This window comes from Natator depressus, chromosome 8 (assembly GCF_965152275.1).
Source record: "Natator depressus isolate rNatDep1 chromosome 8, rNatDep2.hap1, whole genome shotgun sequence".
In the NCBI taxonomy this organism is placed as follows: Eukaryota; Metazoa; Chordata; order Testudines; family Cheloniidae; genus Natator; species Natator depressus.
In genome coordinates this window covers 18,233,715-18,248,682 of record NC_134241.1, presented here as the reverse complement: position 1 = coordinate 18,248,682, position 14,968 = coordinate 18,233,715, and the positions used below count along the sequence as shown (strand labels likewise).

The 14,968-nt window shown below is 44.5% G+C and overlaps 1 protein-coding gene across 3 annotated transcripts in view; it reads left to right on the top strand.

The window, feature by feature from the left end:
- PPP2R2B (protein phosphatase 2 regulatory subunit Bbeta) overlaps nt 1-13,884 on the top strand; it is a 261,499-nt gene extending 247,615 nt beyond the window's left edge. For all 3 annotated transcript variants that reach the window (XM_074960535.1, XM_074960536.1, XM_074960538.1), the window contains 3 exons: nt 7,838-8,007; nt 8,988-9,079; nt 10,464-13,884. In XM_074960535.1, the coding sequence (XP_074816636.1) occupies nt 7,838-8,007; nt 8,988-9,079; nt 10,464-10,743 (542 nt within the window). In that variant the 3' untranslated portion in view covers nt 10,744-13,884. The remainder of the gene's footprint in view (nt 1-7,837; nt 8,008-8,987; nt 9,080-10,463) is intronic.
- The last annotated feature ends 1,084 nt before the right edge of the window (nt 13,885-14,968 follow it).

Below are 14,968 nucleotides of genomic sequence, written 5' to 3'. Positions count from 1 at the left end.
TCCACCTGCATCTCCAAACCTTGGATCTTTTCCTCCATCAGCTCGATCAGACGGCACTTCATGCAGACAAAACTCTTACCAGGCACCCCCCTCCAGGATCATGTACATACAGCAGCTTCCACATCCAGTCATCCTCACTGTGTCTTCCACTACATGGGTCACTCCCACTGCTGCCTCTGTATCTGTCATAGCCTTCCCACCTAAATCCTGTTAATCTGGGAAACACAAACCACACCAAAACACCACCACCACAGCAAAACCCAAACCCCAAACAAGCACCACAAGACAAACGCCCCTTACAAACTCCCACTGAAACTCCCCTGTTTACAGCTCTGTTCGCTAGCTCCTGTGCCGCTACAGCTGAGGATTAGTACATTGGCCCGAGGGCCGCATCACTGGCACCCCGCCCCCACTCCACCCCTTCCATGGGACCCCGCCCCTGCCCTACCTCTTCCCACCCCCTTCCCTGCCCCCATTCCCAGGAGGGGTTCGGGGTGCGGCAGGGGGCTCAGCACGGGGTTGGGGTGCAGGAGGCATGTGGCAGGCGGCTCAGAGCAGGGAGTTCGGCTGCAGGAGGGGTTTGGGGGGGTGAGTCCAGCCCGGCACGAACTGGGGCCAGGGCAGGCTGCTTGCCTGCCTGCCGTGTCCCCGTGCTGCTCTGGGAAGCGGCCGGAATCTGGGGAAGGAGGGCACAGGGGTCTGTATGTTGCCCTGGCCGCTCCTCCAGGTACCTCCCCCCTCAGCTCCCATTGGCCGGGAACGGGGAACCACGGCCAATGGGAGCTTCGGGGTAGGTACCTGGAGGAGCAGCCAGGGCAATGCACAGAACCCTGTGCCCACCATCCCCCAGGGCCCGGCCGCTTCCTGGAGCGGCGCGGGGGCCAGACAGGCAGGCAGGGAGCCTGCCCTGCCTCCGGTGTGCGCCGGGCCAGAGCCGCTCTAGGTAAACGCTGGGGGATGCGGGGGGACTGCGGGGAACTGGTGGGCCGCAGGAAATAGCCCCGCAGACCGTGTGTTTGAGACCCCTGCTCTATATGAATGTTTAGCTGTCGAAATACCTCTGATGGTGGAGTTAAAATATCCTCGGCATAGCAAGTGCACCATGGAATGAATGCGTTAACTCTGATCGGACCTCTCATATCACCTGGTGGGACGCATGGTGGCTTATAAGCACTTGCCCTACAGTACCAGAAACTCAAAGGGATCAAAGTCTGCTTTGTATTCTTTGTATGAGGCTCTCTGTTGGGGGTTTGTCCCAGGTTTTTCACGGTGTGAGTCAGCTCTTATGTTTCCAGCATTAGTGCTCTTAAAGCCTTCACAGACTGAACCCTGTCCTCTCTTCATGACTCCTTTTCTCCCAAGAAAGGTCTGACCCATTCTTCATGCTTTATTTGCTACAATCAGCAGCATCTCATCCATGCACTCCCACAGGGGCTAATACAGAGGTAGACTAATTAAACTTATCAGTAACCCAGACTGATAAAATGAACTGTTCCTCTACTCTAAGGGCTTGGCTACACTTGCGAGTTAGAGCGCATTAAAGCAGCCGCGGGCGCCCTAGCTCACTACCTGCCCACACTGGCAAGGCACATAGAGCACTCTGACTCCACGGCTAGAGTGCTCCTGGTACTCCACTTTGGCAAGAAGATTAACACTTGTTGCACCTTGGCTGAAACACCCGGGCGTCAGTGTGAACAAGGTGTTGCATTACTGCGCTCTGATCAGCCTCTGGAAATGTCCCAAATCCCCTTAAGTAAAGTGACCACTCTTCTCATTGTTTTGAACTCACTGTAGAAATACGGATATGCCCTTTGAAAGCTCCATTTCTGACAGCTGGCATGCTTATCTGCACCGAGACAGAGCAACCATTACTGTGGAATGTTGTGTGTGAGAGAGAGAGGCGGGGGGAGAGAGGAGGTCTGCTGCTGTCTGAACTTACAAGACAGCATGCTGACATGCTCTCAGCCCCTGAAAAAATCCACTCTCTCTCCCTCCACGTACACACAACACACTCCCCTGTCACACTCCACCCCACCCCACCCCATTTGAAAAGTATGTTGCAGCCAATTGAATGCTGGGATAGCTACCACAATGCACTGCTCTCTGTGGCCGTTGCAAGAGCTGCTAATGTGGCTACGCCGGTGCACTTGTAGCTGTCAGTGTGAACAGATTGCAGCGCTTTCCCTACTGCGCGCTACGAAGGCTGGTTTAACTCAAAGCGCTCTACATCTGCAAGTGTAGCCATGCCCTAAGAACTCCTTACCTAGGGAAGTTTTACCATTAGCAAGATGAAAGATCCTTGGGCTTGGGAGAGAAGCTCTGCAGAGTCTGTACTGCCAAGGAGTCAGAGGGAGGTTAGAGCACAGGCCCACCAGTACCATATGGATCACCAGACAGCTACTGGGGGCACTAGGACAGAATTTCTATGTGAATGAGTGGTAGGGCACCCATGAGCCCCTCAAGGGAAAAATGCAAAGGAAACTCTGAGTAGCCCATGTAGGAGACTGTATGGCCATATAAGACAAAGTCCTGGCTGGGATGATTTAGTTGGTGTTAGACTATATGACCTCCTGAGGTCTCTTCCAATCCTAATCTTCTTTGATTAACCAGACTTCATCGAGCCATTATGTGCTTTGTCTGCATTTTCTTTCCAGTCAGACTCTCCTTGACTGGTCTGTGCATGGTGGATAACTCATACACCTTATGCAGTGCTGATGGTGTTACAAAAGCTGGACTGTGCATCCTAATGAATCTGAAACACTGTGAAAGCTGGATGCCAAGTAGAAAAGGCACAGTGAGAACAATGGGGAAGAGGCTTGTATAGCCTCAGCCTTCTAGGAGGTGTATTAAGGGATTGGGAATTGTATGGAGATTTGTTAATCTCTCTCCTAGGCTGATATTTCTGCCCCATAGAGAGACAACTGATATTTTTCCCCATATAGAGACATGATTGACAATTTCCACCATAATGGGACAAAACTGGCAATTTTCCTGCAGAGCAAAGAGGTGACAATTTTCCTTTGGAGAGACACAAGGCAACAGGTTTCCTGTGGAGAGGCAGCACGCTCCCATAGAGAGCTGCATCTAACAATTTTTCCATAGAGAGAGACTCACCCAATCATTTTCCCCAAGGAGGGAATCATCCAACAGTATTTCCCATTTAGACAAGGCTTCATCTAGGCAGTGTCATAGATGCAGGTCAAACAAGAGTTGAGCTGATCGCTGACCAGGCCTTAAAAAGCCCTCTCCAGCTGGCAGTTATGAAGTGCAATATTGAATCACTGTCATTCTAGTGTATTTCTAAAAATGTGTTAAGGCATTTGCATTTGAAAATCCCACTAGGCACCTACCTGAATTTTTAGGTGCCTAAATACCTTTAAAATCTGGCCCTGAGAGCCATCCTTTTCCTTGAATTTTAACATGAATTGAGGTCCCTTTGCTGTTTCATAATTATACTATGAGCAGTCAGTATTTCTCTCTTGAGGTGTGAACCTTTCCCAATCCCTCTATGTAATATAAAATGAGCTCCTATTGCACAGAATAATAGGCCAACAAGACCTCAAGGAAACAATTAACTAGCCCCTTGTGCAGAATCTCCAGAGGAGGAGAAACAGTTTTGACTGGACTTTCTGTGCCATCATGATTGGCTGTTTGGGTCAACTCTCCCCCTCCTCTTCCACCTCAGTCTTTTCACCTCAGCTTCACTCCACACCTATACCTCTTGCCTTCTTCTCCCTGCCCTGTGGCCTTTACATGCCCTCCTAACTCCCCCCCCTTCCCCAAACAATCATGGAAGAAACATGCAGTTTGCTGCCATCACAGTGTTCACTGTGTCTGTATGTTCCAGTCCCTCCCCCCTCCCTGCGTCTGCCCTGTCTATTTAAAAGAAACAGCCTCTTGCACCATCTTGGCTTCTTTTCACAGCATACGAAATGTTTAGCATTTCCTGATGTTGCCTCTCCTTTGTCTTTACTTGCTTTGCCTCTCCTTTGTCTTTACTTTACTTGTGATTAAATCTTTTACCTGAATGGAAATCAGTTGTCTCCAATGGGACTCCTTGTTACATCTGCACTGAGGGTTGACATTGCGCCAAATATGCTGGGACAGGCTTGAATCAGTAGTTGCTGATGAAATCGCCAAGGAAGCCAATTGTTGTGGCAACATGGAATCTGAAACTGTGAGCCCGTGCTGAGTGGTGAGGCCTCCTGTGGTCTCTGGTAACAATGCGATTCATAGACTTCTACATTTCCAGTTTTCCAGTCAGCATTGGTAATTTATTGTGATGAAAGGTTAAATGGAGTAAAGAGCATAACAAAGCCCTCTGTTGGTGTTGATCTTATTTACTGATGAGTAAACCTCAGTCCAAGTAGTGGGTTTGAAGACGGATCTTACTGGAGATGGGCTGAATTTCAGCAAAGATCCAGAGTTCAGGGGTGTTTCGGCTCCAGAATTTTCATTCGGGTCCATCTCTAAATCTTTTCCTGCTTCTTGAAGTTCTGATTTTCCAGCCTATCTGAGAAGTGACAGGGTCCCAACGTTGCAGACATAAGGACCTGTTTTACATAAAAGAATTTGACCCGTACTTGAATCAAGACATTCGGGAATTATGGCCTCCTTTGTAGCCATGACTGGACACTTCCTTTGCCCTACATGCACATTTCCTCGTTCTTCAGCATGGATGTGCCCCCATGGTGGAAGGCAATGGAGACATCTGTGAAAGTAACGTTCCCCCCTGCTTTTGAGGTCCCCATTTCCTGGGACCCTCATCAGGGCATTCAGGAGAAATAGACGCCTGGTCACTTCCTTGGGCTGCTCTGAAGAGCACTTTTCCCCCTGGTAGTGGCTTTTCATATGACTTTCAGACCTCTGGAATGAGGACCGCTCCCCCCCACCCACACAAAGGCAAGGTTGGCACAGCATATACAATGATTGTTGAAGACTGAGATTAAAAAGATGAGCAGTAAAAAAGGCAAATGTAGAAACAACAATAACAACCTGTACAAAAAGAGCATGGGGAAAAGCAATGGAGTAGATTTTGATGTTCAGCCAAGGGGGGATCTGACTCCCAAGAACAATAGCCTGTGGAATATTCAGTTTCTGGTGAAATGTATCAAAAATTTGCCTTGTTATTTTTTAACACCACTATTGTCTTGTTCTTGCTGGTATTTCCCATTCATTCACAGTATTCTTCAGATACTCCAGGGCTTTTTTGTTGTTTGTAGTTTTTGACATTTCCCAGTTCTACAGCATCAGCAAAAATTCCTCCTGCTCGTGTGCTATAGACTTAACACTTCCAGCCTTGACACAAGCTCATACACGTACGTACACACTGAATGGAAATGATGCAGCCATTAAAGAAAGCCTCATGAAGTCAGCCCACCGGGTGTGAGCAAACCCGTAATTATTACACCGAAGACATGACATGGAATTTAGATGCTCTCTGCAGACCAGCTCAGATCTTTTATTTTCTGTTGTTGTTGGGGTGTTGGTTTTTCATTTATTTATTTTTTAAAACCTGCAGGTCAGCAGAATTCCTGCTGGCAATTAAAGGAGCCCAACCTGGATCCTGCTGTGAGCTACGCCATTTCTGATTTGTAGAGAGATCATTTATTCTGGCACTTGAGGCGATTTTTTCCCCCCATCCTACTCCAGAATTCAGGAGTTCACAGCCCAGCACTTAGATAGGGGATAATAACATTGAACAAATGTTTGTACTCAGTATGGTCTTCTGAAAGTCAGTCTCTGGCAGCACTTTTTGTGGTACATGAAACAGCCAGGCTGACAGCCAGGTTAAGCCACTTATTTTCTAGACAGAAGGTGGGTCTGAATATTAGCCCAACTTTCAATGGAACAGCAGTGGAGGGGTTTTTATAAAAAGAATTTCAGTTCTAGTGAAAGGGACTGGATGGAGACTGGAGTCCTCTCTCCAACCACAGCACAAGGGTAGCCTGTGCAGCAGCAATACAAACTTCCACCATGCCACCCTGCCTCAACCCTAACTCGTAGTGACCATCTATAGAGATGGATCAGACCTAATAGATGGCCCACTCAGTCCTCAGCCTCTGTTGATGCCACCAACAAGGGTCCATATGTGACGAGGACCACCAGTTCAGGTGGTTTTGAGAGAGACACGTCCTGCTGATGGCATTCAGAAATATAATTTTATAAATGGGCCCCAAATCGCTGAACTTCATTGGTCTCCTTTGTAAGCTGCTCAAATTGTGATGTATTCAGGGAGTAACAAGATTGTATGCTTGCAGTAGCTATGAAATTGTACATTGACTTCAAGTTGCTCATCACTTTGATTTTCAGGACGCAGGAATGATCTGTAAGGCTTTATGGTTTTGGGCTAGTGTTACATTGTTGATATATTGATCTCCTATGGTTCTCCTTGCTCATTGCCCTTATTAAAGGTGAGGTAGCTTCAACTATGCAGGGTAAAATCCTTCAAATATGGGCATTTTGTCTACTTTATGTCAAATCCAGACCCAGTATAAATGGGGATGCAAGTCCACTGACTCCAATAGAGTTGCATCTGCTTATAGCAGAGTCAGTTTTGGCCCTACAACTCTGGTGTTCTCCACCTTTTGGATTCATTCCAGCTGTGCAGTCAAAGTGACGCCTCATTTTGTAGTGCTGCATTTTAATTTAGGAAATTAATATTTTATAGTGCATGATTTATAATGACACTCTGAATAGCACTGTAGGGTGCCTTGCACATGAATGATGAAATGCAACTAAAGATTGTACTGTATAGTTTAAAACTGTCAGACAAAATTAAATGGTGAGAAAGCATGACAGTCTCACTGGTCATTGCATTTTGGTGCTAGACCTTTGTGCTGAAAATGTCTCTCTCTAAGATCTCAGAACACCAATGCCAGGTTTTCCTTATCATGATGTAAAAAGGTGGAACTCAAGGGGAAAAAATGAAGTTTCACCCCAAAAAAGAGCTTAATGTGCAAGATTTTTGTGTCGCACTGACACTTGCATCAATGTGAGTTTAGGGCCCCCGGCACCATGAAGGATCAGGCTCAAATGCCGAAGGGTTCTTAGGAAAAAGTAGGAACAAAACTGAGTTTGGCTCAAATTTCCCTTCTTTCTCTTGATTATTTTAATGTTGCACATTCAGATACAGATATCAGAAGAAACTTACCCTGTGGGCTGGTTCATGAAATAAATGTCTGTTATGGGATTTCTTGCACCTTCCTCTGAAGCACCAGGTGCTGGCCACTGTCAGATTGCTGGGTTAGATGAACCTCAGGTCTGATGTAGAATGGCAATTCCTACGTTCCTATCCTTTTGTTACGGTCCTTTCTATACAGGTACAGTCACTGATTTGCCACTAAATACTGTCCAAGCAGACACATTAGAACATTCCAACTGACCATGCTAGCCCAGGCCCTGATTCAGGAAAGCACTTAATTTTCATAGATTCATAGATATTTCGGTCAGAAGGGACCATTATGATCATCTAGTCTGACCTCCTGCACAACGCAGGCCACAGAATTTCACCCACCACTCCTGCGAAAAACCTCTCACCTCTGTCTGAGCTATTGAAGTCCTCAAATCGTGGTTTAAAGACTTCAAGGAGCAGAGAATCCTCCAGCAAGTGACCCGTGCCCCATGCTACAGAGGAAGGCGAAAAACCTCCAGGGCCTCTTCCAATCTGCCCTGGAGGAAAATTCCTTCCCGACCCCAAATAAGTTAATCACATGCTTACATGCTTTCCTGATTTGGAGCCCCAGTGTGCCATTGTTGCATGACCAGTCTTCCTCTAAGATCATATGGATTCAACTTACAGCATGTTTTACGTTGCCGTTTTTCTTTTGTTCTGCAGTTTTTGAAGAGCCTGAAGACCCAAGTAACAGATCATTTTTTTCTGAGATCATCTCCTCAATTTCTGATGTTAAATTCAGTCACAGTGGAAGGTATATCATGACCAGGGACTATCTCACCGTCAAAGTATGGGACCTGAACATGGAGAACAGGCCTATTGAGACATACCAGGTATTTCATCTTCAAGGCTGATGGGACAAGAGACATTTAAAACTAAATAGGAACAGTTGTAAGGATTCAGAATAAATGGGAAAGCACCAGATTTCACCTTTCATTGATGGGTGCACAAGTTCGTGATAGAAAGGGTTAGGGTAAACATACAAAGTATAAGAATTTGCCCCTGCTCCCACAGAAGTTTTGCCTGTGATTTCAATGGGAGCATATCTATAAAATATGAGCTTGAGTGACTTGATAAATTATAACCTTTTTGATTTTTTTCCTTTTATGATTTGGATAGATTGGTGAAACTAGTTTGGTGAAGGTGAGGAATTGATTTTCAGGTATATTTTGGACAGGTGTTGTGCAAAGTGCCCCACGAGACCTTCCTTAATCCAGACCTGCAGCACCCGATACCATTCCAATGCTGGGTCCCTTAACACAGATCTGTCACTGTACTTCAGCCCACTGGGGACTTGAGCCATCTTTGAAATGGTAACATTCATTTTTCATAGGCTAGACTGTAAAATGATTGAAAGTGCATATACAACTGAACACACTTAAACACTCTGTCCAACTCCATTTAGAGAACACAGGTTTCAGAGTAGCAGCCATGTTAGCCTGTATCTGCAAAAAGAAAAGGAGTACTTGTGGCACCTTAGAGACTAACAAATTTATTTGAGCATAAGCTTTTGTGAGCTACAGCTCACTTCATCGGCTGCATTCAGAGAACACAGTGAACCAGTCAATATATCCATCAATGCCTTTGTTTGAGGATGTATTAGTAAGTACTACAGCAGGAACAAACCTCACATTTGTAAGGTGCTGGGCTATATAGGTGAAATGCAGAAGTAACAAGCAGTGAGTAGATGTTGAAGGTGCAGTGCTGACAAACTGGCTATGCTTTTTGATGAGTTTTGGACTTCATGCTTTGTGGAAGTTCTGATAGAGCCTGGTCTTGTTTTCATTCCGCTGCCTTGTGTCTTTGCTGTTAGGTACACGATTACCTCCGAAGCAAGCTGTGCTCGCTCTATGAGAATGACTGCATCTTCGATAAATTTGAATGTGTGTGGAATGGGTCTGACAGGTGAGACGCATCATCATGAATTATAAGAGGGGATTTTTCTCTGACGGTTCCCCAAACCACCCATTGTATTATTCATTCTGCGCTCAAAATGTGCTGTCAGTTTGGGAGGATATGCTTTATTTTTCTTACACAGCAGAGAAGTTGAATTCCTGTGTTAAGTGCAAAATGTAACGCAACCTTAACCACAACCAGCATGTACATCATACTATTGGCTCTTCTCTCCCTTCTGCTCTATAGTTCTTTCACTGACCTCTTTGTGGGTGACATGAATGTTTGGTGCACAGTTTGGAGTTCTTTTCATAAATATATGGATAGAAACAGAGATTGGCCTAACTCAGAACCGCATGTTAAATTCCTCCAAATTTCAGGCATTACTGGAAGTGGGGAGGTGCTGTCAGATGCAAATCCTTGTAATCTGAATCTATGCCTGAAGTTTTGGTACCACATCATCCAAATCTTCTGGTTCTGGTTTCGATGTGGCTGAAATCTCAGGAGACCAGTTGTTCATGTGGAGATTTTGGCTGAAGAAGATGACGATACAGTTTGGTCCAAAATTGCAGAAATTCTCACATTAGTCACACCATTCAAGGTGGCAGAAATCACGTAAGATTACCTGAAATCTTGTACGATTTCTGCATTTGTGCACCAAAATCTTGTGCAAATTCAGCACCCTCAAAACATAAACCCAGCCTTAATTGAGCCTTGAACCCAAATCCCATATCTAATTTGGTTCCAAATAATGCCTCCTTGCCCCATCAGTAGTTTAAAAGGTTGGGGGGTTTTGCCTTTAATGATGGGTGAAATTCAGAGTACAGGTCAGAAAAAACTCATGTCGAATTATGAGATTCTTATTCAGTCTGTACTTCGGAAAAACTCACGGATTTCCGTGGGAATTTTCTTTGAATAAGTACAGAGAAAAGACTTGATGAGATGTGTGGGCTTATTCAAATATATCCAAAGATCTTTGGTCTGATAAAAGGAATGGAGTTCTCCAGAACTTGCTGATTCTGGCTGGTTGGAAGTCCTGCAAGAATAGCCTTTATCAATAGAGTTCTCCGTCATCCAAGCCCAGTAAATATAGAGGCATGGGGAAAAAAAACAAAAACTCAAAGGAAAGTTACCAAAGTCATTCCTAGCCCTTGGGGAAGGAGGAAGGTTGCCATCTTGAGGTCAATCTATCACAAACCACTATGGCTAATTCAGGAGTGACATTTTCTCTCACCATGCCCTTATTGTCCAGAAGGATAGTGAATCTGATCTGATGCCTCAAGATTGGGGAAGGGAGAGTAAGACATAGAAGCTTGAGAGGCCCTAAACTCTAGCTGCTGTGCCATCCTTGTATGGCATAATTAACTCTCATCTGTTCTTTCCACTTGCTTCACAGTGTCATAATGACCGGTTCCTACAACAATTTTTTCAGAATGTTTGACCGCAACACCAAGCGTGACGTAACCCTGGAGGCCTCTAGGGAAAACAGCAAACCCCGGGCCATACTCAAGCCCCGCAAAGTGTGCGTTGGGGGCAAACGGAGGAAAGACGAAATTAGCGTGGACAGTCTGGACTTCAGCAAAAAGATCTTGCATACAGCTTGGCATCCTTCAGAAAATATCATTGCAGTGGCCGCAACAAATAATCTGTATATATTCCAGGACAAGGTTAACTAGGAGGACAAGTTATTCTTTAGGAATCTCATGTACAGAATATTAGTAAACACAAGTTTTAAAATGTTTCTTTTCTTTTCCCTCCTCCCTGTTCATTTGTTTAATTATTCCTCTGCAGATAATGTGTAGAGGCATGCAAACAGATTCCAATATCCCCTGCCTCCCACTCACCTTAAAGCAACGGGTTGGCAAACCCAGTAGGTACTGGTATCATGGTTTTGTTTATTTTTTTTAAGAGTTGAGAGCTAACAGATGTAATGATCCCTTCAATAGCTGGCTTGGATTTCTGATGCTTTTATTACATCCAGTACTCTTTGGTGGTTCCTAGTGTTGTTTGGTTCTAGACGTCTGCTGGTTTAAATTGAGGTTAATACTGTAGTATGGTATTTAAAAATTCAACTAAGGTCAGAAAAGAAGGGGGGGGGTGTGTATGTGTTGTTTCTAATTAAGTAATCCCAGGGTTCTTTTAGTATCATTTGAGATATTCCACTTGCAGAATGATGTTGCCCTTGCCAATGTTTTTTTAAATTTATCTTTTTTTTTTTTCTCCCTCATTTCTTCCCTCCCCCTTCTCCCCTCCCTGCCCCCCCATGGGACAGCGAAACCAAACATAAAATGGAAAGATCAAATTTGCAATGGACAGGTTTAAAGTTGGGGGGGAGGAGGAGGTAGGAGGGAAAGATCAACTGTACACTCTAATCAAGGCTGCTACCTTCCTTCTTTGCATCCCACAGAAACTCTTAAGGATTTGGCTCTGTAGATACTGTGGTGCCTTTTTTTGGTATATGACATACCTTTATAATTAATGCTTCCAAAATGCAACTATTGCAAACCAAAATGAATCTGGGCTTTTCGTCTGCATTTCCTGTGTTTTGCTTTGGTCATTTTTAATAGTTCTGTTTTAATCTCTTGCATGTCATGACTGAATCTCGCTCTTAATTTTTTTTTTATTATTTATTTATTTATATTTGAATGACAAATTCTAAGTTACTAATTTACGACATTGTGGGGAAAAAAATACAACCACCACCACATACTGCTGTCTGCACCTAACTGCTTTGAAGAGAGGGTGTCCATGGTTCTGTGGTATAATGGTAAAAATAAGAGCTCTTCCTCTTTGCATGGCAAAGCTGTCCCTAAGGATTACTCAGGTCCCTTCTTTATCTGAGCAATTGTACAATATAAAACTGAAATTTTATTCAATGTGCTGTGCATTCTTGCGGCTTGTGAACAATGGGCAAAAGAGACAACAGCTGTGTTTGTTGCAATGAAATTTACTAGAATTTTTAAAGGCAAAGCATACCCTTTAAAGACTCTTTTGTAAGGCATGAGTTGGATTTCCAGCATGTCCTTCAAGACTTACCAAGTCCTATACCTTACAAGAAAGACTGCCACTTACTCAAGGGACATAAATACCATAAGGAAATTACACAAACTGCACAGCTACTGGGGACCTTCACTTAATATCTCTGGGGCAGGAGGAAGTCACTGTTGAAGTACTTGGAACCAAGCTTCTAATTATTATTTCACTACTTAATAGCCTGTCAGCTGTTCATGAGACTTCTCAGGACAGGAACAGATAAGTTTGCCTTGGTTAAAGGAATGATTACAAGGGAAAAAAATTATGCTGGCTTACAAATTTATTACAAAAAATGGCTTTCTGGAGTAACCTGTTTTTTAAAATGAAATGATTAAAAAAATAGCAAAAGTAAACATCTTTTTAAAAAAAAAAAATCCTGTAAAGAGAGCCTGCACTCTGGCATCAGAAGTAAAATTGTCTCAAATGTGTTTTGGTGTGGTTTCACTGATTGGTGTGGTTTCTAAATGCTGCATGAGCTTAAACTTTTAATGCCAGGATTGTTCCTGGGGAGACTCAAAATCAGCTGTCTGCCAGTCTCTGATCATGCTGTTGGAAGTGCTGCTAGGCATGACAGAAGGACCTAATAAATCCTCCTGTCTTAGTGACTGTGTGGGTAATTCGGGTGGCAGGGTGGCTCGGAGAGTGGTAGTGGGAAATAGAGCCTTTCACCTCCAGTTTGCTGGTTGGACTCTATCCCAGGTCAATAATACGGGCTTGATCCTGCCAGTGACACAAGGGGTTGTGCTACTGCATGGATGTGATCCACAACAGTACTGAGCAGTGTGGTGACCCAGTTGGTGTGGATCTCCAGTTGCATCCAGTGCAAATAGCTAAGCTAATGTGGCAGCCATATAGCAGAGGTGGCCCATATACACTGAGCTCAGAGAGGGCAGAAGGGATGTGATGATGGATGGAGTCAAGGCATGGCACCACAACCCCAATGGAAGTGCATTTATTGAAACAATTCCTCTCCCCCCACTACCACCAAATTCCCTTACGCCTACTGGCTGCAAGAAGAGGGGTAGGCAGGGCAGCTGCACCACAAGTACAGTGGTGCTAAATACAGCAGCCCTGCTTAGATTGCTCCCTCTCTAGGATCCAGGGAATCCTAAACCAAGATGGCATATCAGTGGGGAAAGCCATCCCTTACAGCCTAATCACACCTGTAGGCTTCAGGACCAGCCAGGGAACGAGGTGAACACAGAAAAACAAGCTATCCTCAAGAAGATTTGACAGAACAACTTGATCATATCAAGCTCCCTATGAGTCTGCTTCTGCCTTGGCATTATTGCCAACTGTTAACTGTTAGTAAGCACCCAAGAGAGGTGTGTTGGTGAGAGACAGAGAGTATATTGACTGCCAGCATGTGGCCCCAACTGAGGCTCCTAAAACTCCTCGAAACATGTACAACCACACCTTCAAAAGGGTCTGCTAATTACTGGGGCCTGATTCACCGATGTGCTGTAGTACCCATTGAAATCAATGGTAGTTGCTCATATGGAGTGAGAGAAGAATTGGACCCAAGTATTTTATATTGTCCCTATTCTCTCTCTCTCTCTCTCTCACACACACACACACACACACACCCCCTCTGTGATGAAATTCCACAGCCACGACGGTCATGCCATAGGACTTATCAAGGTTTCTGCCTATGAAGGAAAAGTAACTATGCTCATGGCTCTCTGTGAGGATCAGTACAGCCCCAACCTAACTGGTGAATGGCAATTTTTAGAGAAGCCCTAAAGTACAAGTCAGTGGAGACTGGCAACTTCAGAAAAGGCACAGGTGAAAGTGACGAGTGAGCACATGCTCTGAACCTATTTACAGTAGCATGCAACCAGGCAATGTCTGTCATGCCCACCATGAGCAGCCCGTACCACTACAATTATAAATACAATGGGTGCACGGTGAAACGTACAGCTTTCTGGCTAGTTTTCCTGCACTACCTGTTAACAGCTGAATTTGCCTCTCCTGTTCTGTTCTCTCGTGCAGCAAACATTTCCCGAGTTATATGGGCATTTCTCTGGGCACAGTTGTTGTTTATGGCCATTTACAGAAACCAGGATCAATGTACAAAACTATTGGCCTGACCCTGAGATGTGCTGAGTACCAGCAACTCTACAATGGGAGATACTGATACTTGGCCTGCAGAAGGCCCTAAAACAACCAGTGAAGGATTTGCACCCTGCATTATTTTATTTAGCCCTTGATGCTCCAGTGTGAAGAGCCACATGTGCTTGCTGTAACCAGAGAAGAGGTGGCAGGATGTTCTAGAGATGTATTAAAGGATGGTAACCAAGCTTTTATAGCAGTGTTGGTTAATACAGCGTGTGAGACACTCGCCTGATGCACTGTGGTCTGTTTGAGACTATTGGAATACCACAAAGCATGCACAAGGGATGACAGCTTACAATCAATATTGTGCTCGCTGATGCAGGAAGCAACATCATCGCATCCTACTGGTTACCCCTACAGCTCAGCCTCAGCACTAAATATCTCTAATAACAAGGCTATATGAAGTGACAAGGTCTATTATTCTTAACCTTGCAGCCTACCCTCTCTGAACAACAGAGATGCCAAAATTTTATATTGGATTTTATTAGTGGGAGATGATTCAGACCCCATCATAATCCCATCTCTGGAGTTAGACAAGTACTTAATACAGCGAGATAAGAAGGAAAACAATTGGCATTCCCCTTTATTCAGGACTTAGTATAGCATGAGCCATTGCAGCTTGGTTGACGGGAGGTGAAATGCATTTTTATGGTATTTATAATAGTGTTTTAAGGGATGAAACTTGGATTTTATTGTATTGAAGACACTCATTCTAATAAATAAACCTAGTTCTCCCAGTGGGGGTTTATTATT